This window comes from Papio anubis, chromosome 7 (genome assembly GCF_008728515.1).
Source record: "Papio anubis isolate 15944 chromosome 7, Panubis1.0, whole genome shotgun sequence".
Lineage (NCBI taxonomy): Eukaryota > Metazoa > Chordata > Mammalia > Primates > Cercopithecidae > Papio > Papio anubis.
Window position 1 is genome coordinate 117,110,906 of NC_044982.1, and position 26,525 is coordinate 117,137,430.

The following is a 26,525-nucleotide window of genomic DNA, read 5'->3' on the forward strand; positions in this document are numbered from 1 at the left end:
GCTTATAAAATATACTAGTTTGGTTATTAACGAAGAATTCTATTTATTGGAATGTAGAAGTCAAAATAGGAAAAATTGCATCGTCTTCTTGATATAGCCAGGAGTAACCTGCCTCTCTTGATCCTTCATTTAAATAACCTTTTGATTTCCCCATACTCTGTTTTTTTCCATTCCCTTTTAGATCTTAGGGATTTCTGAGGTTTCTTAAGATAACAGGCCATTAACCTTGCTTCACACATTTCTGTAATCTATAGATTATATGTATTAACGGTTTGGATGTATTTTTTAATTAGGACAAAAGTAAGATAAAGAGAACTGGAATACTTTTAATTCATGATATATTTTGAATACTGACCAAACACAATCCCCTGTGTACTGCTTTAGAGGAATTGAGCATTTTGTTACTCATGTTGTGGATATTTTTCATTAAATAAATTTAAACATTACTTTTAATCAAAACTTTCTCTTGTTTTACAGACATTGTCCATTGGTGTTCTTGATATTTTTGGGTTTGAAGATTATGAAAATAACAGCTTTGAACAGTTCTGTATTAATTTTGCTAATGAACGTTTACAGCACTACTTTAATCAGCATATCTTTAAATTGGAACAAGTGAGTACCTAAATATGTATACACTTGTCCCCCCATCACACATATCTTTCAGTCATACTCATAATAATTCACTTTATTTTTTCAGACATTTTATTGATTTACATAGTATTTCTATTAAATATTGAAACGTGCCTTTACAAACAAGAATAACAGATGTAAATTGGCTTGGGAAGAAATACCGTTGCCTCTTTGTATATGTAAACTCAACTGATGGGGTTAGAAATGTGTAAGATACAACAGAGTAGTCTGGTAGCTTCAATTGTTTATCATAATATCAGTTATAATATTTTATTAAAAGAATGGAAAGCACATAATAAGCATTTTAAATCTTGTCTTTCAATGCAAATATTGTGGTCCACATATCATTGTAAGCAGATGACAGAGGTTTTATAGTCCCCGAAATAGATTTGCTGGCTGGGCGCGGTGGCTCACAGCAATAATCCCAGCACTTTGGGAGGTCAAGGTGGGTGGATCTCTTGAGCCCAGGAGTTAGAGACCAGCCTGGGCAGCATGGCAAAACCCTGTTTCTACAAAAAATATAAAAATTAACCAGATGGGGTATTGCATGCCAGTAGTCCCAGCTACTCAGGAGACTCAGGTGGGGGGGATCACCTGAGCCTGGGAGATGTAGGTTGCAGTGAGCTGTGTTCGAGCCACTGCGTGCCAGACTGGGCAACAGAATGAGAACGTCTCAAAAAAAAAAAAATTGCTTATATATGCTTATTTGATTGCACCTTTGTTGTTTTTGCAGGGGTGTATGTTTTTTAGAAATGGGTCTTCTTGCTCTGTCACCCAAGCTGAAGTACAGCGGCTTGATCTTGGCTCACTCTGTCGACCTGTGGGGCTCAAACAGTCCCCCCACTTCAGCCACTCAAGAGCTGGGACCACAGGTGCACGTCACCACACCCAGCTAATTTTTGTTTTTATTTTTTATAGAGACAAGGTGTCACTATGTTGCTCAGACTGGTCTCAAACTCTTAGGCTCAAGCGATCCTCCCCCCTTGACCTCCTAAAAGTGCTGGGATTTCAGGCACAAGCTACCACGCCTGGCCTTGAATGAACCTTTGAATAAAAAGATGTGTGTGTTTGTTTTGTTTTGCTTTTATTGCTGGTGTTGATTGTTTTTTTCTTTTCTTTTTTTTTCTTTCACACAGGAGTTTAGAAACAATGGTGTTGATTTTTAATTGCTACCTTGGGCTTGGTCACTGTGTGTAATGCTAAGTACAATCAGTCAGTCCTCCTTATCTTTGGGTTTTACATCCAAGCATTCAACCCATGGCTGATACAAAGCTACTGATACAAACCTGCAAATACAGAGGGCTGACTGTACTAAGCCATTTTATATTAGAGATTTGAGCATCTGTGGATTTGGTATCCACAGGGGGTCCTGGAGCCAATCCCTCGAGGATATGGAGGGCCAACTGTATGTTTGTTTGATTGCTTTGGTCTCTTAGTTCTAGGATGGGATAGAGGAGCTTATTAACAGAATCTCAAGTCAATACAGAGTGTAAATACAAAGAAACTAGGTATGGAGAGACCAAGATGGGTAACTAGATATTTCTTATGAGAATCTCAAGATTGATTAAGTTAGTATAAAAAGAGTGTGCTTTCGGCTGGGAGCGGTGGCTCACACCTGTAATCCCAGCACTTTGGGAGGCCGAGGTGGATGGACGAGGTCAGCAGTTTGAGACCAGGCTGACCAGCATGGTGAAACCCCATCTCTACTAAAAATACAAAAATTAGCCGGGTGTGGTGGTATGAGCCTGTAATCCCAGCTACTAAGGAGGCTGAGGCAGGAGAAACGCCTGAACGCAGGAGGTGGTGATTGCAGTGAGCTGAGATCGTGCCACTGTACTCTAGCCTGGGCGACAGAGTGAGACTCCGTCTCAAAGAAAAGTGGGCTTTCAGTTTCCATGAGAATTATTGGGGTAAAGGGAGGGTCAAACAAAATGTGGACTTTTTCTCCAAACTGAGGTTGAAATCAGTAATAGGTTTACATTGTACCCCAGAATTTGTGTGTGAGGACATAGGCAGACACAGGTTTCATCAAACTGAACTCAAGGGAAATGGTTAAGAATAGAGAATGAACAGAAAGACTACAGCAGCTAGCAGGTCTACAGAAAAGGGGGAGAAAAGATCTACATCATCAAGTCTCCCATCATTGGATCTTGTTGCTCTCTGTCTTAACTTTTTAAAAAAGTGCCTCTATTTTGCTTAAAGGACATAATGGCTGGTTAACAATAACATGACAATATTAGTCCTGGCCAACTTGATGAATGCTTAAAGTTTTAAACATACAACCTTTTAGCTAGATGCTACACTAGAGCTTTGGAAAGATAATATTGTTATAATATTAGCTAACACTTATGAGTTATGTAGTGTTATTTATCAGTCAGTACTATTTTTATTCTAGTTTTTCAGGTGATGTCTAAAGCCAGTATTCAAACCTTAACACTCTGGCTGTATAATATTTTCTTTTAACCAAAAGCTAAGCTGGGATTGCCATCCATGTCTCTTGATTCAGTCCAAGACTCTTACTTAAATCATACTAAATTAATATTCTTTATCTCTTGCAGATAAATACATGTGTTAAAAGGGTGAGGGAATGCATTTTGTTGTCTGGGTTCTATATTTTACAGAGCAGAACATCAATTGCTCTGTGGATCATTAAACAGAACATTGGTTAAGTTGCTTTTGAAAAAAGACAAGTATTCTTTATTGTAAATTGAAATTATTCTTTTCTAGAAGTCTAGATTAGACAGCCAACCAGAAGAAATGCCTTGGCCATAAATGTATTATATAAAAATAAAAAACCTTAGAGTTTATGGAAAATGTGTTCAAAACTACTTGGAAGATGGGTGATTCTCATTTACTTGCTACCCTGAATATCAATGTTTTGGGCAATGTGGTGCAATTATGGATCAGAATCTTGTCAAGTGTCTTATTTATATGTACCTCATTGGTAACTGGTATGAAATGGGTACTCAGTGACTCAGTGATTACTTGTTAAGTTCAGTTGAGTATAAAATCAGTTAAGGTTAAAATATTTAAAAAGAAGATATAGTATCATGGGTACGTTTGTAGGAAAAATCTTCAATATGATGACTGTGGTTTGGTTCTAAATTTTGTCCAAAAGGAGTACATAGGCATGTAGGATGGGAAAGAGATGTAATAATTGCATGCAGGATGTAAATGCTGAAATCAGGTATAAGGTAAAGTAGTTACACAAAGGATGAGGTTGATTGGAACTACCTGAAAGCTGCAGAAATTTTCCAGGGTTGATTCTGGTATATAGCTTCAAATAGTGAGCTGGAGCTCACTAGATTGTCAATGGGAAAATATATTTTAGGCAAAGGTAACATACACATTGTACTTAAAACTGTGGACTTACATGTCGTGCAGAGAAGATTAGAATTTTTCAGACAATGAGAAGCTATTTGAAGTATATTTAGCAGAGGACTTGAATTGGACTGAAGAGCAGTGAACTGGAAAGAAGGAGAAAAATCTATGAACTAGTTGAGGTACTGTCATGTGTCACTTAATGATGAGGATGTGTTCTGAGAAATGCATCACTGAGTGATTTTGCTGTTGCATGAACATCATCCTGTATTTACACAAACCTAGGTGGTATAGCCTACTACACACCTAGGCTATATGATATAGCCTGTTGCTCCTAGGCCACAAACCTATACAGCATACTACACTGAATATTGTAGGCAGTTGTAACACAGTGGTAAGTATTTGTGTATCTAAATGTATCTAAACATAGAAAAGATACAGTAGAAATACAATATAAAAGATAAAAAATGGTACAGTTACATAGGGTACCTACCATGATTAGAGCTTGCAGGACTGGAAGTTACTCTGGGTGAGATGTTGGGTGAGTGGTGATAAAGGCCTAAGACATTACTGTACACACACTGGTTAGACTTTATAAACACTGTACACTTAAGTTACACTAAGTTTATTTATTTTTTTCTTTTTGTAATAATAAATTAACCTGAGCCCACTGTGATGTTTTTACTTTATAAACTTTTTTTGACTTTTTGACTTTTGTAGTAGCAATTTAAAACACAAACACATTGTACAACTGTTCAAAAATGTTTTCTCTTTATATAATTATAAGTCCTTTATTAAATTTTTTTAAAACTTTAAAAACATTTTTGTTAAAAGCAAAGACACGTACATACATATTAGCATGTATACATACATATTACCATATTAGCATGTATACATACATATTACCATAGCATATTAGTATAGGCCTACACAGGGTCAGGATCAAGATGTTGGTAGATAATACGAATTTTTCATGAGATTAGGGATCACTGTTGTATATGCAGTTGGTCCTTGACCGAAATGTTTTTGTGTGGCACGCGACTGTAAAATGGGTGAGTGATTCTGAACTGAATCAAGGTAGTGGTAGAGCCTATAATGTAGACTAAGAGAAGAGACCCAAAGAGGTTTCTGATATTTAAAAGTACAGCTATCCCTGCATATCCATAGGGGATTGGTTTAGGGACCCCCTGCTGAAGAATACTAAAATCCACAGATGCTCAGGTCCCTTATGTAAAATAGCACAGTATTTGCACATAATCTATACACATTCTCCAGTATACTTTAGATCATCTCCCAGTTTCTTATCCTTAATACATTGTAAATGTTATGTAAATAGTTGCTATACTGTTTCATTTCTAAGTTTATATTTTTTATTGTATTTTTTTTCTAAATATTTTTAATATGTGGTTCGTTGGATCTACAAATGTGGAATCTTTTGCAGATATGGAGGGCCAATTGTATGTTTTCTGTTATTTGTATTACTGCCCTCTTTTTTCTTTACTTGCTGAGAATTATTCTTCATTTTATTGATTCATGAGTAAATTGAACAACAGTTGTGTGCCAGGCAATGCGCTAAGCATAGAAGATAGAAAATTTACAGTGCAGGGATCTTATTTGAGGAGCTCATAATCTAGCAAGTTTTTGTTTCATCCATTTTACTTCTGTTTTGTCAGACTAGAAACTTTTGATGAACCTTACCTTGGAGAACAACCAAAAAACCTCAACAACATATATTTGAAGGCATTGGAGTACCTTCACATAAGTTTTACAGGGCCTAGACTGTAAGAAAAAAATCCAGGGAGGTGAGCTCAGCATTTGGGTGCTGCCTTGTTCCTAGAGACATTTTGTTATTTTTGTAGTGTTTCTGATTCTAAAAGGGTCAGGCTTGAGAGTATGAGGAATTGAGCAGAGTTTTCTCCTGACACAAAAGTAAGGAAGAGGCCCTTGGTAATTCCTATAGGCTTTAGATTGAGATCCCCAAAGGGTTATATGTCAGACAAAAGTAAACCAGAAGTAAACCTGGCTTCATATGGACTGAAGCCCAGTTTAAAATCATCTCAGTTCCCAATTAGGTTAAAATAATATAAAATTTGTGGTATTCTTAGCTACCTGCCAAGAGCAAATACAATCTCCACTAGAAGAAGGCATCATCCAACTGCTAAAATTATCTTTATAATTTTTCATATACAGGATCTAACACACAGTCCAAAACAGAGAGAGAGAGAGAGACAGCGACAGAGACATAAATTAGCAGGGCCTGGTGGCAGGTGCCTGCAATCTCAGCTACTCAGGAGGCTGAGGCGGGAGAATCGCTTGCACCTGGGAGGGGTTCAGGGCGGTTCCAGTGAGCCGAGATCGTAATATTGCACTCCATCCTGGGTGACAGAGCGAGACTCCATCTCAAAAAAAAAAAAAGTAGAAAAATAAAAAGCACAACTATTTAATGTTTAAATATAACTAAAATACATGACAGTAAGAGCATATAAGTTAGGAGTAAAGAGAATTTAAGATACTCTAAGATCTTTATATTAAATGCTAAGTTACAGAGATATTATTTCTGTTAGTGATAAGTTAAGGATACATGTTTTCTAGAATTGCCAAAAATAGTAAAAGAATATAAAACTTTAAAAAAATAGAGGATAAGTAAAGTAAAAATACTTAATCCAGAAGAAAGCAAGAAATAAATAAAAGGAATGCCACAAAAGTCAAAGAACAAGTAGTAAGATGTTTGATTTAATCTCACAAATATTGGTGATTACATTAAATATAATTGATTAATTGCCCCAACTAGAAGCTAAAGATTGTCAGACCGGATATAATACAAAACTAAACTAAATTGATTGTTGCTCATGAGAGACATTTTAAATATAAGTATATAGAAAGATTAAAAGTATGAGCAAAGATTTAGCAAACCTTAAGAAAAAAAGCAGTTGTAGCTATATTAATATCATATTTAAAGCATTACTAGAGATAAAAAGGAATATTTAATAATGCTACCCTTTAGCATTATTCACTTCCTTGGGAAGTAGTATACAGTCCAAAATTTAAAAGTACCTGATAGCATAACCTCAAAATATATAAAGCAATAATGAATAAAACTCGAAGAAGAAAAATATATTTGCCATCATAGTGGAATGTTTTAACATACCATGCTGACTTGTTGATAGAATAAGTGTTGAAAAAGTTGGTAAGGATACAGAAGATTTAAAATATCTAGAAGATGAAATTAGTGCCTTTGTGGGCATCCATCACTGACTGTCCTTCAGAGCGGAATGTCAGTTTCCTGCCCTTAGGCCTGAAACCTAATCAATTAAGGATATAGAAGATTTAAACATCAAATATATAACTGATATGCATAGAACACTGCATCAACAGCTGCAGAATGCACTTTTTTTTTCAAGTTTGCATGGAATATTTACAAAATTTGTTTATATCCTGAACCATAAAACGAAAGTCAGATTTCCAAAGATTGAAATGACACAGATTTTAATACCATAATAAAATTATACCTGAAATCAATAGTTAAAAAATAACTGAAAAATACCTATGTGATTAAAAATTAAGAAATATTCTAAATAGCCTAGAAGTTGAACAATTAGAAAATACATTGTACTTAATGACATGTTACATGTTACAACTGTGGGAAATGCCTAAAGCTATACTTAGAGGAACATTTCATAGCTCTTAGATTTTTATTTAAAATCAGTGATCCCTGTCAATTGGGAAGATCAGCAAACTAAACCAGAGGAAAGTAGATAAAATGAAATAATACAAATAAAAGAGGAAATTAATAAAAGTGTGAAAACAAATATACCATGGGAGAGGATCAACCAAACCAAAAGTAATACTTTGAAAGGGCTAATAATATTGATGAACCCCTCAAGGAATTCATCTGAGAGAGAGAGAGAGAGAGAGAGAGAGACAGAAGGATATAAATAACCAAAATCCCAGTGATAGAGGGTATTACTCTGGATCCTACACATATTAAAAAGATAGTCGGACACATTGAATAACTTTATGTCAATAGTCTTACCAAATGATACGAACAAAAGAACTTTTCAAAACTGACAGAAGAAATAGAAAATCTGTTTCTATAACTGTTAATAAAATTGATTTTGTAATTTAAAACCTTTCTCTGAAGAACATTGCAAGCCAAGGTGGCTCCACTGGTGAATTCTACCAACATGAAAAGAAGAAATAGTACCAGTCTGACATAAACTGTTAGGTGGAATGGAAACAAAACAATTCTCAATACATTTTAGGGGGCCAGGATAACAATGATACACACATCTGTTAAGGACATTAGAAGTGGAAATTGTAGGTCAATTTCACTCATAAACACAGATACAAAAATTCTAAACAAATATTAACAAAATCCATCAATATGTACAAAAGGATAATACATTGTAACCAAAGGGAGATTTTTTTTTTCAACATGTGCTTTACATTTAACTGAAACAAGCAATTTAATCATCTGTTAATAAGGAGAAAACACAGTTATCTCTAGAGATATATAAAAAGCAGTTGATAAAACTGCGTAGCTATTCCTTTGTTTCTTTTAAAGTAGGAGTAGAAAATAATTTTCTGATAAGGGACATCTACAAAATACGTACAACTAATATCTTATTGAATGAAAAAGACTGAGTGCTTTTCCTCTGAGACTAAGAACAAAGCAATAATGTTTTATGAGAGTTTTGCTTGTTTGTTTGTTTTTAAGACAAGAGTCTCGCTCTGCAGCCCAGGGTGGAGTGCAGTGGTGCGATCATAGCTCACTGCAGACTTAATCTCCCAGGCTCAAGAGATCATCTTGCCTCAGCCTCCCAAGTAGCTGGGACTACAGGTGCATACCACCATGCTGAGCTAATTTTTTTCTTTATTTTTGTAGAGTCAGGGTCTCAATATGTTGTCCCGGTTAGTCTCAAACTCATGGCCTCAAGTGATCCTCCCAACTAGGCCTCCCAAAGCATTGGGATTACAGGTGTGAGACACTGTGCCCAGCCAAGTTTTTATCATGAACACAAGCACGTCATACAAGGGGAAATCCAAATGGGCAGTAAATATAGGGAAATGTTTTTTCTTTGTTATTTATTCATCAGGGAAATCAAAACTAAAATCACAATGAGATACCAGTAGGCATTCACCAAAATGACTAAAATGAAAAAGACAAGACAATACGAGTATTGGAGAGAGATGTCTATAGGGACATACACTGGGGTGGGTATGTAAATTGCCACAACCGCTTCAGAATGCTGTTTGGTAGTATCTGCTGTGGTTAAACATGTAGTTTATAGTCCTGTGTTTTCACTGAAAAAGTAGGTATAAATGTACACCAAAAATTTTGTGCAGAAATAGTTGTAAGACATTATTTTTAATGACCAGATATTAGAATTAAGAGCAGTGTCTATCAGTAGTAGAGTGGGACTTGACTTGTGCCTATAATCCCGGTGTTGTGGGAGGATTGCTTGAAATTGCTTGAGGCCAGGAGTTCAAGACCAGCGTGGGCAACAAAGAGAGATCCTGTCTCTTAAAAAAAAAAAAAAAAAGTAGAATGGGTGAACAAGTTATTGTATGCAGATACTATTGAGGAGAGAGAAGGAATAAACTTTGAGAATCACTGCTGTAGAGTATTCCATGTGTCTCTGAAACATTAGTTGAGTGAAAAAAGAAAAGAGAGAGACAAAATGAATATGTGTTATGTGATTCCATTTAGATACTATTTATAAATAGGGGAATCTTATTAATTGTATTAGAAGCTAACTTTAGGTAGGAGGGTTTGGATAGTCCTTGGGAAGAGATGATGAGGAGGACTTTTGGACTTACTAGTAATGCCTATAAAAATCATTATGCTCATACTATCTAGTGTGTATATTTTTGATGCTGCAAAAAATTGGGGGAAATCCCTTTCTTACTACCATTTGAGAGTGACCTTTATATGACAATTTCTTACATGTGAAATTGTTAATTAAAATAAAAGAATTAAGTATTTACCTTTCCTAGTTAGAGTAACTATAGTTTATGTTAGGGTTCATTCTTCTTTACTGGATAATAATCAATACAGAAAGAATGATGAAATTTCAAAATCAAAAAGAGCAACAAAAAAGAAGTTCAAAATCACTATTTGCAGATTGGTAGTTGACTTGTGCAAGTACTGTAAGTGAATGCTAAAAAATTAGGTACATGGGATATTTTAGTTGATGCCCAAATATCACTACAGTGCAGAAACATATCTTCTTTACATTCTCAGGTGCATTTTTCCTGAAAAAAACCATCTAAAAAGTAAATGTATCACAGGGATGAATAAAAGAATATATCTCAGTACAGGAAAGAGTAAGAAAAAATGGAGTGCTTTGTAAGATGATTTTAAGTAGTTACTCAAGACCTGAACCTCAAGTTTTTTAACCCTAGAATTCAAAACCTTTTCTTAAAAAAAAAAATGTCCTAAGGATTTTATTTTGCCAAAGTTAAGTGTGTATGAATTCCATATAATTACTGGAGGGTGATGGGGTCCCACTTTTCCCAGAAATTGTTTCATTACATTCATTGTTGATAATCTAGGAAATATAGTCCTTTTTGATGACTTAAAGTCATGTGGGAGATACTAGCCTTCTTTCTTCATTGTATGTTTTTACTTAGTGGAGTCATCAGATAGTAAGACTAAAACAAATCTAGCCCTACATTTTGATTAGAATGAACTCAGAACTAGGATTCTAACAAATTTTGTGGCGTGTCCTTTTAAGAGAAAACAAATACATTGTATTAAGATTTATACAACTGAAATTATACATTCTTTCATTGTGTGGATTGGTGATTTTTAAAAAGCTTAGAATTTTAAGCAGGGTAAAAGCTTTTCAGTATATATTATATACCTGTTTTCTGCAAGATGAATAAATTGTTATTTTGTTTTTTGGTTTTTCTAGGAGGAATATAGAACTGAAGGTATCAGCTGGCACAACATAGATTACATTGATAATACCTGCTGTATAAATCTTATTAGCAAAAAACCAACAGGACTGCTTCATCTTTTGGATGAAGAAAGCAAGTGAGTGTGACTCTTTTCAATTCTGTTATTGGCTGTTTTGGCTTTTTATGTCCTTTTAAGTTTAAACTTTTTTCTTACATTACCAAATAAAGAGCCAATTTTGTGTGTGTGTGTGTGTGTGTGTACAATTTTTTTATATCTGTGTGTTTCTAGGTAATTACGATGGACTTCATTACTTGAATTCATTTTTTTCTTAATTTCTTCTATATTTGTTCTATACACATTGATATCAGACTTGTTGAGTTTGTTTTTTTGGTTACATGTTTCTTTCTTTGTAAATTGAGCTTCACGTATGAGATGTGTTTGCAGTTTTCATGTTCAGCGGAAAAGAATATCGTGATAGGCTGAACGTGGTGGCTTATGTCTGTAAACTCCTGACTTTGGGATGCCAAGGCGGGAGGATCACTTGAGGACAGAAGTGATCCTCTGTCCTTGAGACCAGCCTGGCCAACATGGTGAAATCCCATCTGTGCTGAAAATACAAAAATTAGCTGGGCATGGTAGTACAGGCCTATAATCCCAGCTACTCAGGAGTCTGAGGCATGAGAATCGCTTGAACCCAGGAGATAGAAGTTGCAGTGAGCCAAGATGGTGCCACTGCACTATAGTCCAGCCTGGGCAACAGAGCAAGACTTTGTCTCCGAAAAAACAGAAAAAAGAATATTATGGTAAATTAGTAATGTCTACCATGATCGTACAGTGTAAGTGGCAACATCTGCCAGTTATTTACTATTCCTTGTCAGCACTGTTCAATGTAACTGAGTTAAATATATGCTTCAGAAATAATGCTTTATGTAGCATTCTTCAGAGTATTCTCAACAATCTATAAAATGTAGTTGATTATCCTAAGAGATGGCAAATCTAGATTTGGAGAAACTGAGATGAGGAGGTTGTGAAGTTTTTATGACTTTTTAGTAAAAAATTTAGAAATTGAATTTGTTTACCTGATTTCTAGTTTAATTTGATACTCATTATAACAGGATAGAAAGTATTGAAGATTTACTATTAGAGGTAAGATGATTGTGTAAGGTGGTAGAATAAAAAACTAACAGAAAGAAGACTGCTAACAGTTTAGTGTCACTCTGACCTACTCTATCACTAGTCAACTGCCATTAATCTAAGGAAATTAAAATGTTGTTAACACAAGTAAAAAGTACCTTAAATTTCTGTCCAGAGTTTTGTAAAAGTTTCTTGCGTTACTCTGTGTGCCCCAACATAATTATTATCTCTCATAAAATTGTAAGGTTTGTAATTCACTGTTTGTATACCTTACCTCTGGTATATGTTTATTTGGGAAGGCTTTATAGGTGATTTTGATATTCAGTGTTGAGAACCATTGTGGTTGATAATGCAATGATAAGCGCTTTTTTTTGTTTGGGGAATTTTATAGTAACAAAAAAAAATTTAAGAAACAATCCAAGAGAAAAGATTATATAGGTAGGAAATGGGGGACCTGAGATTCAAACCTGTCAAGTATTTCTGACTAATAAACTTGTGCTTTGAAGTATTACATTGCTTCCCTGTAATATTTAGGTGTTGGAGTCAGAAGTCCAGGATTTGTATCCTATTTCTATTAACTACTGTTACAGAAAAACTCTCAAACCATGTTTTTCCTCTGCTCTCACACCACAGTAATAAACACAGAAGACTTCTGTGACCAAATGTGTGGGGTTTTTTCCGCCACTAACAAGCAGTAGACACCAGCTGGGTATCCTCTATTCACATTTGACACTATCTACCTGGAGGTAGCATCAGATCCCACAGATCGAGGGCTCAGTCCCCAAAACTGCACCCCACCCCGCCTTCAGATACCAGCCAATAACCCATGCTTCCAGAACTTCTGACCAACCAGCTTCTCCTTGAGTTCATTTAATTTGCCCGAGCAGCTTGCAAAACTCAGGGAAAACGAAACAGTGAGGAGATGCACAGGACAGGGGAAGGAGCACAGAGCCTCCATGTCCTTCCTGGGTGTACCACCCTCTAGGAACTCCCACATGTTCAGCTATTCAGAAGCTTTCCGAATGCAGTTTTTTGGGGTTTTTATGGAGGCTTCATTACATACGCATTATTGACAACTGTGTAGAAATGTGATTGGAAAAAAAGTATGATCTCATACTAATAGACTGAGTGGGAAACCCAGTGAGGCCTGTTTGTCTAGATTCTTCTTGGCCTCTCTGTGCAGCATTCTTTTCTTTAGAGTATGGGTGGGACCCTTTCTGGAATGAGGATCTTTTGCTGCACAATCAGATTTGAGACCTTCCTTGGGCAGGTAAAAGGAAGACAGGAGACGGTTAGAGAGAAAGATTCTGTTTCCTGCAGCTTGCTCTTGTGACCTGCTCCTGAGACCTAAAGCACCCCAACATTATAACAAAAGAGTACACCAAGGGCTATGGTAGTTAATAAGCCAGGAACCATGGATGAAAACCTACACACACACACACACATACACAAACACACAAATAAAAGATAAAATCATGTCACAGGCCACGCCCTGGCTTTCAAACATGGATCCTTTACATCATCAAAAGAATATACAACTCAAACATACTGCTGCATTACTAGACTCCCATTCAGTCATTAGTAATTAGTCCAGTTCATTATCATATTGTATGAATATGTGTCCCAGGGAGAGACCACTCAAGTTTGCAGACTTCCTTTCAATCTTGTCAGATTCTAGAAGCAGGAGTGGTCTCCGCAAACACACAACTTTTACCTTTCGAACATCTCTTATAACTGAGCTAAAAGACAATGTCATCTCTTGCTCTGAGCTTCTTTAAATATGTTAATGTAATGTTAGATTTCCCTCAATGTATAACCCATTTATTCATATCTTTACCCTCAGCTACTATTCCTCGTCTCCATTAGTTCCCAAACTTTTCCTCCTTTGGAAGGCACATTAAGAATTGCCACTGTGCTGGTGGTTAGATTGCAAACAGCAATTCTGGTCTAGCAAGTACCTCCTCCTCAGTACCACTCCCCTTTAGATAGGGTAAATTACATGGATGCAGAACTAGTGAGCTGTTTTTATGGCCAGGAAAAATAGTTGCTTTCACTCTTAGCCCCAATTTTGCTAGATAGAGTGAAAGTACAACCCATCGCCATCATGTCCTTAGGAATTTTGACTTAAGGTTTAAAAATGTAGTTACAGTTTCTTGCTTAGAAATCATCCCTGTTTCCAGCGCTTGCGGTTGCAGCCCTGGTCCTAGGACCACTGCATCTGGTAGGGGAGAGAAAAAAAGTTTTTTCTTTTTGAGGTCATCTGGGGAAGAAAAAAATTATAGTTGTTATTCCGGTGTACTCCTCCCTTGGCAAGAATTGGATAGTTATACCAGCATCCTCCCCAACCCCTCTTTCCCAGATAAACCAGGAAAATAAGAAAAATCTAAGGGGATGCTCCTTTAGTCCCACTAATGTTGAGTGTGAGCACACACTCATGAAAGTGTGCAAGCCAGCCCTTCATTCTTTTATCTTCCCCTGTTTTAGACAACCAGTGTTTTAATTGCCCATTCTACTTCTTCATCAAACTGTTACTCTGAGGAGGATTTTTTTTCCCTTTGTTGGACATCGTAGGCTATACTATGTGTTTCTCATTCTGAAAAGATGATGGTTGTCCAAATCCATGCAATATTTTCTGTTTTTTGTTTGTTTGTTTTTTGTTTTTTAAATGGCACTTTGAGCATTTGCATCTTCCACTGGGTAAGGAAAGCTCACTTCAGAGTCAATGACTATTCGTGTCAAGACCCATTTGTAGTCCCCCAGGGTTACCAGCATCGGTCTCACTTACCATCTACATTCAGGGTCTTCCCACCAGGGAAACTGCCACATAGCCATTGGAAGTCTCAGACTCGCTTGCTGACAAACAGAACAGTTCTTACTGGCATTTTGTGCTTGAGAGAAGGTGCAAGAGGACTGTCTAGATTTAGCCCTTCTCAGCACTGCTGTAGTACCCCCATATCTGCTCATTTAATGGACCTATGTAGAAGGGACCCCCTTAACTATAGCATTTACTGTAACCCCATAAATAGATAACAGACACATTCATTGGGCGAATATCCTTATCATCATAAAGCTAGTCTTACGTAGCTTGCATATGAAGCATATCAGCTGCTTCATCTGGGTGGTTCTGCTTGGCATTTCTTGGGAGAGTTGGGCAATCCTTCCTAGAGTAAAAAGATCATACAGTGGCTTTTATCCAGTCCACTATGCTGGCTGTTCCCTTGGGAATAACCTCCTTTGTGTCTCAATCATGTATAGATGTCTGAGATTGCTTTAGTAGTGAGCTGTGTGTCCTACATCAACCCAAACATGTTTTCCACTGTAGCATTTAAAACCAAAGCTACTTCTCCTAATGTAGTTACTCTCATAATCCATTTTAGTAAAGATTCTTTAGGAAGCTAATGATATCAATCTACAAAATGGAACTATTCCTTCACACTATGCCCTCCAGTTTCTGTAGTTACTTCGTTTTGCCCTTCTTCCACATTGACTGCCTTCTTGGTAACCACATGTCTCAGAGGTACTTTGTTGTCCCTGCACAATTCTATCCTTGGAGGGTGTCTTTGAGGCTAGCAGCCTGAGCTCAAACAGACTAAGATCTGAGCTTGATCCAGCTTCAAGGACCAACACAGTACTTTCTTTAAATTTCATTTTAGCTATTATAAATAACAATAATTAAGGGATTATTTATTTATAATAGCTAGTTTTATGGCTGTTTATTTATAACAGCCAGTTCATTTTTTCTTACTAGTTTGCATTTCCTTATGCAGCCAGTGAACCAGTTCCCCAGGAGTTGGAACCATCTCTAAATTCCACTGATTACTTTTACCTTTAATAACTGAGCATAGCAACTATGGCTTCATACCTTGGGTGACCGTGTGGCCACACCAGAACAAAGGTTTCTCATCTTCTACCCTTTTATCCTTTTTCTTCCCAAACCACATGTTTCAGTGAGCCAGGGCCTTTTTAGCAAATCTCACTTCTCTGACACCAGTTATTTGGGAAAAACATTAAAACCATGTTTTCCTCTGCTCGCACACCATAACAGTCAACATGAAGACATCTGTGACCAAATGTGTGTGGGGTTTTCCCCACCAGCAAGCAGTGGACACCAACTGGGTATCCTCTAATTCAGATTTGATACTATCTACCTGGAGCTAGCATCAAATCCCACAGATCGAGGACTCAGTCCCCAAAACTGCACCGCACCCCACCTTCAGACACCAGTGAATAGTCTACTCTTCCAGAACTTCTGACCAACCAGCTTCTCCTTGAGTTCAGTTAATTTGCTGGAGTGGCTTGCAGAACTCAGGGAAACACTTACTTAGATTTACGCCAGTGTATTATAAAGGATATTGCAAAGGATACGATGAAAAGATGTGTAGGGCAAGGTATGGGGGAAGGAGTAGAGAGTCTCCATGTCCTTCTTGGGTACTCTACCTTCGAGGAACACCCGTATGTTCAGCTATCTGGAAGCTCTCCAAGTGCTGTCCTTTTGGGTTTTTATGGAGGCTTCATTACATAGGCATTATTGACAATGGTGTAGAAACGTGATTGGACAAAAGAACATGATCTTATACTGATAGACTGAGTGGGAAACCCAGCAAGGCCTGTCTGTCCAAATTCTTCTTGGCTTCTTGTGCAGCATTTTTTCCTTCAGAATATGGAGAGGGACCCTTTCTGGAATGAGGGTCTTTTAATCTGCAGTCATATTTGAGGCCTCCCTTGGGCAGGTAAAAGGGGAACAGAAGAAGGTTAGAGAGAGAGATTCTGTTTCCTGAGGCCTGCTCCTGAGGCCTAATACACCCCAACATTATAACAGAAGACTCCATCAAGGGCTGTGGGAGTTATGAGCCAGGAGCCATGGATGAAAACATATATATAAACGTATATATCAAAACTACCCTTGGCAGATCTCATAATATCCTTAGTCCTCAGTTTTCTTACATGCAAAAGGCAAATGACAGTGGTAAATGTTGATGTTCTGTCCTATATATCTTAAGGTGTTTGTAAACAGCAACTGAGGTAGTAGAATTACTTTCCTTTTTTTTTTTTGAGACAGGATCTTGCTCTGTAGCTCAGGCTAGAATGCCGTGGTGCGGTTATGGCTCACTGAAGCCTTGACTTTATGGGCTTCAGTGATCTTCTCGCCTCAGCCTCCTGAGTAGCTGGGACTACAGGCACGTACCACCACATCTGGCTAATTTTAAAATGTTTTTTTAGATACAAGGACTCAACTTTGTTGCCCAGGCTGGTCTCAAACTCCTAGACTCAAGCTGTCCTCCCACCTTAGCCTCCCAAAGTGCTGGGATTACATATGAGAATCACTGTGCCTGTCCTGTCATTCTTTAAACAAAATTTCATTGAATGCACATCTTATTATACAAAGACTATAATTTCCTGACCAGTTGCTACTTCACATAGATTTTAACCCAATAATGAGAATGTCACTTCTTTTTTTTTTTTTTTTTTTTTTTTTGAGACAGAGTCTTGCTCTGTCGTGCAGTCTGGAGTGCAGTGGTGCAATCTCGGTTCACTGCAAGCTCCGCTTCCCGGGTTCACGCCATTCTCCTGCCTCAGCCTCCCAAGCAGCTGGGACAGGTGCCCACCCCCACGCCCGGCTAATTTTTTTGTATTTTTTTAGTAGAGATGCGGTTTCACTGTGTTAGCCAGGATGGTCTCTGTCTTCTGACCTTGTGATCCACCCGCCTCGGCCTCCCAAAGTGCTGGGGATTACAGGCATGAGCCGCCAAGCCTGGCCGAGAATGTCACTTCTTTGCTGTGACCTGAAAGCTACTGGGGGTGAGCCATGTGGCCATAAATTTCAGGGAGATAAATTCTGGCTCAATAAAATGAAGAACTTTATAATTATTAGAGCTGATTGGCAGCTGCTTTAACAATTAATATAATTTCCTATTATTATAATTACTTTGCATCATCTGTCAGCATATTGTTGTAGGTAGGATACTAGACTGAATAACCTTTTTATGAGTCAGTCCTGTAGTTATTACCTGTCCTGGTAAAGAATCTCTGTGCTTTAACATTCCAGAAGATGCAAAGGCATGAAATATTTTTTCTCTGCCATTTACCTGTAAAAAAACTAGATTGAAAATAAGTTAGTCACATGTGGGAAGAACTATTTTGGGACTTACCTTGAGTATTTTTTCTCTAAAAATATTTTTTATAGGGAATATATAATGTCAAATATATCCTTAACCGTATTCTTCATGCAATGTGTTTGTAGTGCTCTAGGTGTATGGGTTTAGAATCAGAGGTCTTGGTTTAGCCTTTCTCTCCTACTTAATGGCTGTATGATATGGGGCAGGTTACTTAAGCGAGATTCTGTAGGATGTAGGGTGGCATTGAGGAAGGAGGAATATTGTGTCAGATTTACATATGAATAGGATGTTAGGAATATTATCAATCTTCCCATAGTATTGAAAGTGTCATCCTCTATCAGCAGCAGTGGACCACTTTGATTCTTGTTAGAAATGTAGAATCTCAAGCTTTCATTCCAGATCTGTTGAATCAGTCTACATTTTAACAGTGACTGAAGTTAGGATTAGAGCATTCATTTAGGGCAGCATTTTGTGAATATTGTCTGCTTATAAGAATTACCTTGGGACTTTGTAAATACCACTGATGCTAGTTCATCCACCTAATCAAGTCAGAATTGCAGTAGGTGGGGTGCAGGCATTGGTAGTTTTCAAATCTCTAGAAGTTCTCCTGACACTACCCTGCCAGACAGTCTTTGGGGAACACTAGGTTAAGAGCTTTGATATGAGCAATAATGAATGATTTTCTTTTGTTCCTTTTTTTTTTTTTGCCTGGTAATGTAATGGGTATCCATAAATGTCTGTTGAATACAGGAACTTTCCATTGTTTTTAGTTTCAAGTAAAGACTGTTTTCTTGTCTATCTTCCTTCCTTTGAACATTTCTATTATCCATTTAAGAGTAAGAGAAAATATATCGTAAGCTTTTCAGTTACTCAGATGATTAGAAGGCAAATAAACCTTGACCTAGAGATGATGAAGTGAGCATCCTGCCTTAAGAGAGGCACACTGCTGTGAAGTAGTGAGACATAGGTTTGCAGAGGTTGAGTTGGCCTATGCTTAGGAGCTTGGAGTCAAGTCTTTTTGCTTTGGTGATCTATGCATTTCGGAGCAGAAGGGAAACATGATTAAAGCAATATTATAGGAAAATTTATTTTGATAATATGCTTTGGTGACTTGAAAGAAGATTAGTGAGACTGTTAATAGGAGCTGTGCTGTTGTCTCTGTTTGAAATAGTAAGTTATATTCCTTTGTAAAATGGCTTTAAAGTTTTGGAGTGAGCTAGATGGTGGAGATGTTTTGAGGAAGAGATATTATTTGAATACAAAAGCAGGCCAAGGTGACCAGGAAAATATCAGTGTTGGCAACATAAAGTCGATAATGTTTGTTTAATCCCTAGAGGATGCCTGCTGTTGCTAGATGTTTTTACTAGTTTTATTTAATTCTACTGGCACTGTGATAACTGTTATCTCATTTTGTGGGTTATAAGACCCCTTCTCAAAGAAGGTTGCCTAGTTTGCCCCAGGTCACTGATAGAATGAGTAATCTAAACTATGATTATCTGATGCCAAAGGCCATTCTCTGTATGGTTTGCAATGCATACTGTGTAATTAACTATGTTTGTTGTAATTTTGGAATGATTTTTGCACGTTAGATTTGTATTAAGCAACTTTACAACATCATGTCACATTATTTTTCATATTTCAGCTACCATTAAATGAAGCTATTTTCTGAAACTTTCTTTCTCCTTTTTTGTCAATAATATTTTCTCTATTTGAAACTCTTCCCAGCCTTTAACATCACAATCTTAACACCTCCTATGTCCTCTGTGAACCTTTTCATTATTTACACCATTAATAATTTTTTCCTCTTTTGAACTTTTGTATTTCCATATTTCCTATTATACAATTAAATAATAGATATTTTTTGTGTGATCCCTGGATATTAAGTGCTCAATTGATCAATACAGTCAATGAGTACAAATAACAATTGGTATAGTAAAAAAACGGCTACTTATTTATGCATGAAGGAATAGGAAGTCAAATAATTTTTATGGACTTTTAGGACCTATAAGAATCGAGATATTATTCTCTTATTTGGAAGTTGTTGGCCCCAAAGAGTATATGATTTGGATTTTATTTTCCTTTGGGTTTTACAGTAGTTCAGAACAATGCAATCTAAGCTAAATATGTGATGAGTTAGTTTCTTGGTACTGCTACTTGCAAAGTATGAGTATAGGCAAATCATAATGGTTTATCCCTCATCTGTAAAATAGTAATACCAATATTTATTATTACTTTTTAGCTTGTTATGAGAATCAGATTAGATAATATAGGTGAAAACTTTTGTAAACTGCTTTATGTGTAAGATGACAATGTAATTATAATGTACTTTGAAAAGAACTGTACTAATTACCGTATCTTTCTCATCTTTCTGTAGTGTTATTTTTTCTTTTTTCTTTTTTTAAATTCAGCTTTCCACAGGCTACAAATCAAACATTGCTAGACAAGTTTAAGCATCAACATGAAGATAATTCTTACATCGAATTTCCAGCCGTGATGGAGCCTGCTTTCATTATAAAACATTATGCTGGAAAAGTAAAATATGGGGTAAAGGTCAGTAAATTTCTCACTGAATATGCTTACAGGGCAGAGATGAGTTCTTAACTATGAGACTGTCCCTAGCGCATTGCCCTCTTTGTAGTTTGTGGAGGCTTTTGATCAGTAATAACTGGAGATACTTTATAAGGATACTACTAAAACTTAGATTCTGCTTTTCGGCACGTTACTGTCTTAGGTAAGGTAATATTTCTGTTGGTTTCTGCCTGAAGATAAACCTGATGTTGTCAGTCGATCCCGATAAACTTTTTAGATCTGAAAGAATAGATTGTATCTCTATGTCTCAAGCTCACTGGTTTATCCACATAACTTGTTGAATTTTTCCCTTCTCTGCACTCATAAGGTCTTCATGTCTCTATTCACCATTAGAGATTTGTGAGTTTGTACTTTTCATGAAAATATTGAAACCCTTAACTTTTGTGGAGTGGAATCTTCATAATTTTGTCCATTTCTTGTGTAATTTGTGAGTCTGTGATTCTTCAACTACTTAATGTTTAAGCCTGCTATTTAAGGCATTTAATTTCCCAGGTAAGGCAGCTGATGATATGGAGAATAGTGGAATTAAATGTTTTCTCCTGGGTCTTGAGTTGAGTGTCTTAAGATCATTTATTCATCCATTTATTGATTTATTTAAGAAGTATTTGTTGAACACAGAACATGTGTCAGACTCTGTGCTTGGTGTTTGAAATGGATCTAATGATAAACTAGACAGATGTATTCCTGATTCTCTATACACATATTCATACATATGTGCATACATACATATTGTGTGTGCATATATATGTATATCTATTTATATGACATAGATAAATGGGCTATGTGTTATAAATAAGTGAATGGGTCCTATGAGAGAAAGTAGTAGTGGATTTTGAATTTGTGAATTCATGAACACCTCTCTAAGAAACTTAAATTTTGAGAGATGACCTGAAATAAATGTTACCTTGATGAGGAGTTCGGATGATGAATATTATAGGCCATGAGATAGGAAAGAGTTTGATTTGGTGAAATAATTGAAAACAGGTAAGTGCTATTGGATTATGATGAACTAAGGAGAGTAACATGAAATGAACTTAGAGAATAGACGGGGTTATTGTTCAGGGCTTGTAAGCCAAGTTGAGTTTGGCTTTTATAAAAATTAGTGGCACTGTGATATTATTTTAAGCAGAGGATATGACTTATGTTTTTAAAAGATTGCATTGATTACCTTGAGGAGAAGGGATAGCAGAGGGTACGAGTGGAATCTGGGAGATGAGTTAAGTCGCTTTTTTTTAATTGAAGTGAAATGTTGAGGTAAACTGAAGCACTGGAGTGGCAGTAGAGGTTGTGGGGGATCCAGGTGATTATGAGATATATTTCTGGGGTAAACCATCCACGAACTTTATTGATGGACTCGCAATGAGTAAGTGACCTCTGGCTAGAGCTGATGGGTACTTTGCAGGTACCATTTCCAAAGATGGAAGATACTGGGAGGAATGGATTTTAGAAGAGAAAGTAAGACTATAGCTTAAAAAGTAAAACAAAAGAAAAGCTTGATCTATAGAAAAACTTGAGGATATTGTGCATAAAGTGCACAAATAAAGTGTTTAAATTTCTTTCATACCCCTTCCCAATCATCTCCCCTCAGAGATTACCACTACCGTAATTTTTATCATTCTTAATTTTATTTTCAATTAAATTTCAGATAAATAGAATCATACACACACACACACACACACACGCCTGGGATATTCATCCACATTATCAGATAGGTTGAAAGTAAAAAGATGGAGAAAGGATAAAAGCTGGTGTATATTATTTCAAGACAGGCCGGGCATGGTGGCTCACACCTGTAATCCCAGCACTTTGGGAGGCCGAGGTGGGTGGATCATTTGAGGTCAGAAGTCTGAGACTAGCCTGGCCAACGTGGTGAAACCGCATCTCTACTAAAAATACAAAAATTAGCCAGGCATGGTGGTGCATGCCTGTAATCCCAGCTGCTGAGGAGGCTGAGGTAGGAGAAGTGCTTGAACCTGGGAGGAGGAGGTTGCATTGAGCCAAGATAGTTGCCACTGCACTCCAGCCTGGGAAAGAGAGTGAGACTTGTCTCAAAAAAAAATAAAAAAAAAAAAGAAATCGTAGGACAAAATAGACTTTAAGACCAGAAATATTACTAGAGATACAACGGGACATATTATAATGATAAAAGGGGTCAGTTCAACAGGAAGACATAATCACTAAATGTTTGTTTTTTTTTTTTTTTTTTTTTGAGATGGAGTCTCATTTCGCTCTTTCGCCAGGCTGAAGTGAAGTGATGTGATCTCGGCTCACTGCAACCTCCGCCCTCCAGGTTCAAGCGATTCTTCACCTCCTGAGTAGCTGGGATTAGAGGTGCACTCCACCACTCCCAGCTAATTTTTGTATTTTTAGTAGAGGCGAGGTTTCACTGTGTTGGCCAGGCTGGTCTCGAACTTCTGACCTCAGTTGATCCACCCTCCTTGGCCTCCCAAAGTGCTAGGATTACAGTCGTGAGCCACTACGCCTGGCCAGTCACTTGATGTTATATGTAGTTAATGACTGATTCAAAATATGTAAAGGAAAAGGAAAGCAAAAGTAGACCTAGATAAGTCCACTATCATAATTGTAGATTTCTTTTTCTCAACATTTTTCTAAGGAAAAAGAAAAAATTGTGGATTTTAACACATCTCTCTTAGTAACTCACAGAACAAGCAACACGAAATCAAACAACATTGTTAAACAGCTGACCTAATTAGCATATCATAAAGATAACTTAGAAAATCATTGGATATTTAGAAATTAAGCAAAACTCTTCTGAATAACCCATGATTCAAAAAAGAAATGACAATATAAATTACTTTCAATAAATTATTAAAATTATGATATTTTATACTGAACATTAATGAAATGCAGCATATCAGAAACTTGTAGGATACAGTTAAAGCAATGAATGTAGGAAAATTTATAAATTTAAATGCATATGTTGGAAAAGTTGAAAAGTGGTTATCTAAACTTTTTTTTTTTTTGAGACAAGAATCTTGTTCTATCACCCAGGCTGGAGTGCAGTGGTGCGATCTTGGCTTACTGCAACCACTGCCACCCAGGTTCAGGCAATTCTCGTTCCTCAGCCTCCCGAGTAGCTGGGACTACAGGCTTGTGCCACCATGCCTAGCTAATTTTTGTTTTTTAGTTTTTTTTGAGATAGAGTCTTACTCTTTTGCCAGGCTGGAATGCAGTGGCGTTATCTCGGCTCTCTGCAACCTCCGCCTCCTGGGTTTAAGTGATTCTCCTGCCTCAGCCTCCTGAGTAGCTGGAATTACAGGCGCATGCCACCACGCCCAGCTAATTTTTTTTTTTTTCTAGTAGAGATGGGGTCTCACCATGTTGGCCAGGATGGTCTCAATCTCTTCACCTCGTGATCCGCCCACCTTGGCCACCCAAAGTGCTGGGATTACAGACATGAGCCATCGCAGCCAGCCAATTTTTGTATTTTTAGTAGAGATGGGTTTTTGCCGTGTTGGCTAGGCTGGTCACGAACTCCTGGCCCCAAGTGGTCTGCTCACCTCAGTCTCCCAGAGTGCTGGGATTACAGGTGTGAGCCACCATGCTTGATCAAAAAGTGGTTATCTAAGCTTCTATGTGAGAAACTAGGAAAAGAAGAGCAAATCAGACTCAAAGGAATTAGAGAAAGGGTGTAAAAATAAGACCAGAAATCAGTGCAATATAAAGCAGACACTGAACAAAGAAATCAACTAAGCCAAAAATTAGTTCCTTGAAAAGATAACACAAAATAATATAAATTAAATGTAATAGGAAAATAACTGATAATATAAAAAAATTTATAGATTACAGATACCAGGAATGAAAAAAGAGAACTTTACTACATACCTACAGATATTAGAAGGATATGAACATATTTTGTCAGGAAATTTGAAAACAAAAAATGGATAAATTCCATTAAAAAACATTTTACCAAAACTAACACCAGAATAAATAGAAAAACCTGAACATTATGTTGGCTAAATAATTTGAATCAGTAGTTCAGAACTTTTCCACAAAGGAAATCCCAGGCCCACATGATTTTACTAGTGAATGCTTCCAAACGTTTAAATATACTACTGGTCTTATACATTTTCTTTCAAATTAGACATACCCTTTAAAGATGTGTTAATGGATCTCAAGAAATAATACGAAAGATCTGATCTGGAGATACACATTTGGGCTTCATCATAAAGATAGTGTTAATTTAACGTCATAACTTCACGCCTGTAATCCCAGCACTTTGGGAGGCCGGGGCAGGCAGATGACCTGAGGTCGGGAGTTCGAGACCAGCCTGATCAACATGGAGAAACTCCATCTCTACTAAAAAATTACAGAATTAGCCAGGCATAGTGGCATGTATGCCTGTAATCCCAGCTATTCGGGAGGCTGAGGCAGAATTGCTTGAACCTGGGAGGCAGAGGTTACAGTGAGCCAAGATCAAGCAATTGTACTCCAGCCTGAAAAACAAGAGCGAAACTCTGTCTCTAAATAAATAAATATATAAGATAAAATAAAGTCATAACTGTTGTTCTGATCACTTGATCTAAGAGGGTTGAGTGAAGAAATGAGTGCACAGCCCGGTGTGGCGGCTCACTCCTGTAATCCCAGCACTTTGGGAGGCTGAGGTGGGTGGATCTCTTAAGTCCCTGAGTTCAAGACCAGCCTGGGGAACATGTCAAGACCTAGTGTCTACACAGAATACCAAAGGTTAGCTGGGCATGGTGGTGTGTGCCTGTAGTCCCAGCTACTTGGGAGACAGAGGGGTAGAATTCACTTGAGCCCGGAAGGCAGAGGTTGCAGTGAACTGAGATGGTACCACTGCACTCCAGCCTGGGCAACAGAACAAGACCCTATCTCCAAAAACAAACAAACCTAAAAAAGAGAAATGAGTGCACACTATTAAGCCAACCCTTGAATTTCCAATATGAACTACCAATGAGGACTTAGAAGGGCAGCATAGGAAGCAAATAGTAAACCACAAAGTATGTTCTTGTGGAAACTAGAAGAGAGATTTTGAAGAAGAATGATATGGTCAGTTGATAATGTACTTAGAAATCTAGAAATGTGAAGACAGACTATTTCATTTTGAAAATGAAGGTCAGTGGTCACTCTCAACACTTGACAGTCAGCATTGAAAAGAATCCTAGATTTTTAGGTTGTATAGTGTAGTTATTAATAGGAGTAGGGCAGACTGGTGTTTCAGTTCCTGCCACTGGTACTTACTGTCTCTTTGCCTTTTGGAAAGCTGCTTTACCTTTCTGTTTACTTATCAGTAAATTATGGCTTATGACTATGTCTGCTTTATTGAGTATTTATTAGAATTGGATAGCAATAAGTTATGTAAAACACATAAAGTTCACGCCTCACAGCTTGTCTGCTATCAGTAGTTATTAGCTGCTGATTATGGTGTCAGAGGTTATTTGGATTTGAGTACTCTTACTCAGTTTTTCTAATTTTCTTTTATAATACATATGTTTGCTCTAAGGGTATGTAGGGACAAGCCAAGGACCAAAATTCCTGGCTTGTTTCCTGTTTTTCCTTGTTCTCAGGAGAATAAAGAAGAATTAGGAAAGGAAAGCCCTGAAAGTAATAGGATGAGTGCAAGCTGACTTCTGTACATGAGGATAGATGATATAATACTAGGTGTATTTCTCATAGAATTCTGAGTTAGAGATATTCTATGAAGATGTACCAACTTGGAGTGATTGACTTACCAAATTTTTACTCCTTGCATTTGGTAAGATTATAGTCAATGCCTATGCTGTAATATCAGTCTGGGCCCTTGTTCCCAGAGTGGAAGTTTACTCTCCCCATTTAATTATGGTGCATTT

The 26,525-nt window shown here is 37.1% G+C and overlaps 1 protein-coding gene across 12 annotated transcripts in view; it reads left to right on the forward strand.

Annotated features, from left to right (window-relative positions):
• The window catches only part of MYO9A (myosin IXA), a 301,131-nt gene that overhangs the window by 120,389 nt on the left and 154,217 nt on the right, over positions 1 to 26,525 (forward strand). For 11 of the 12 annotated variants that reach the window (XM_031669215.1, XM_021941798.1, XM_031669218.1 and 8 more), the window contains 3 exons: positions 478 to 612; positions 10,869 to 10,990; positions 20,514 to 20,655. In XM_031669215.1, coding sequence (XP_031525075.1) covers positions 478 to 612; positions 10,869 to 10,990; positions 20,514 to 20,655 — 399 coding nt within the window. Of the gene's footprint in view, positions 1 to 477; positions 613 to 10,868; positions 10,991 to 20,479; positions 20,656 to 26,525 lie in introns of those variants that run through there. The other variant, XM_031669222.1, reaches the window with a different exon arrangement.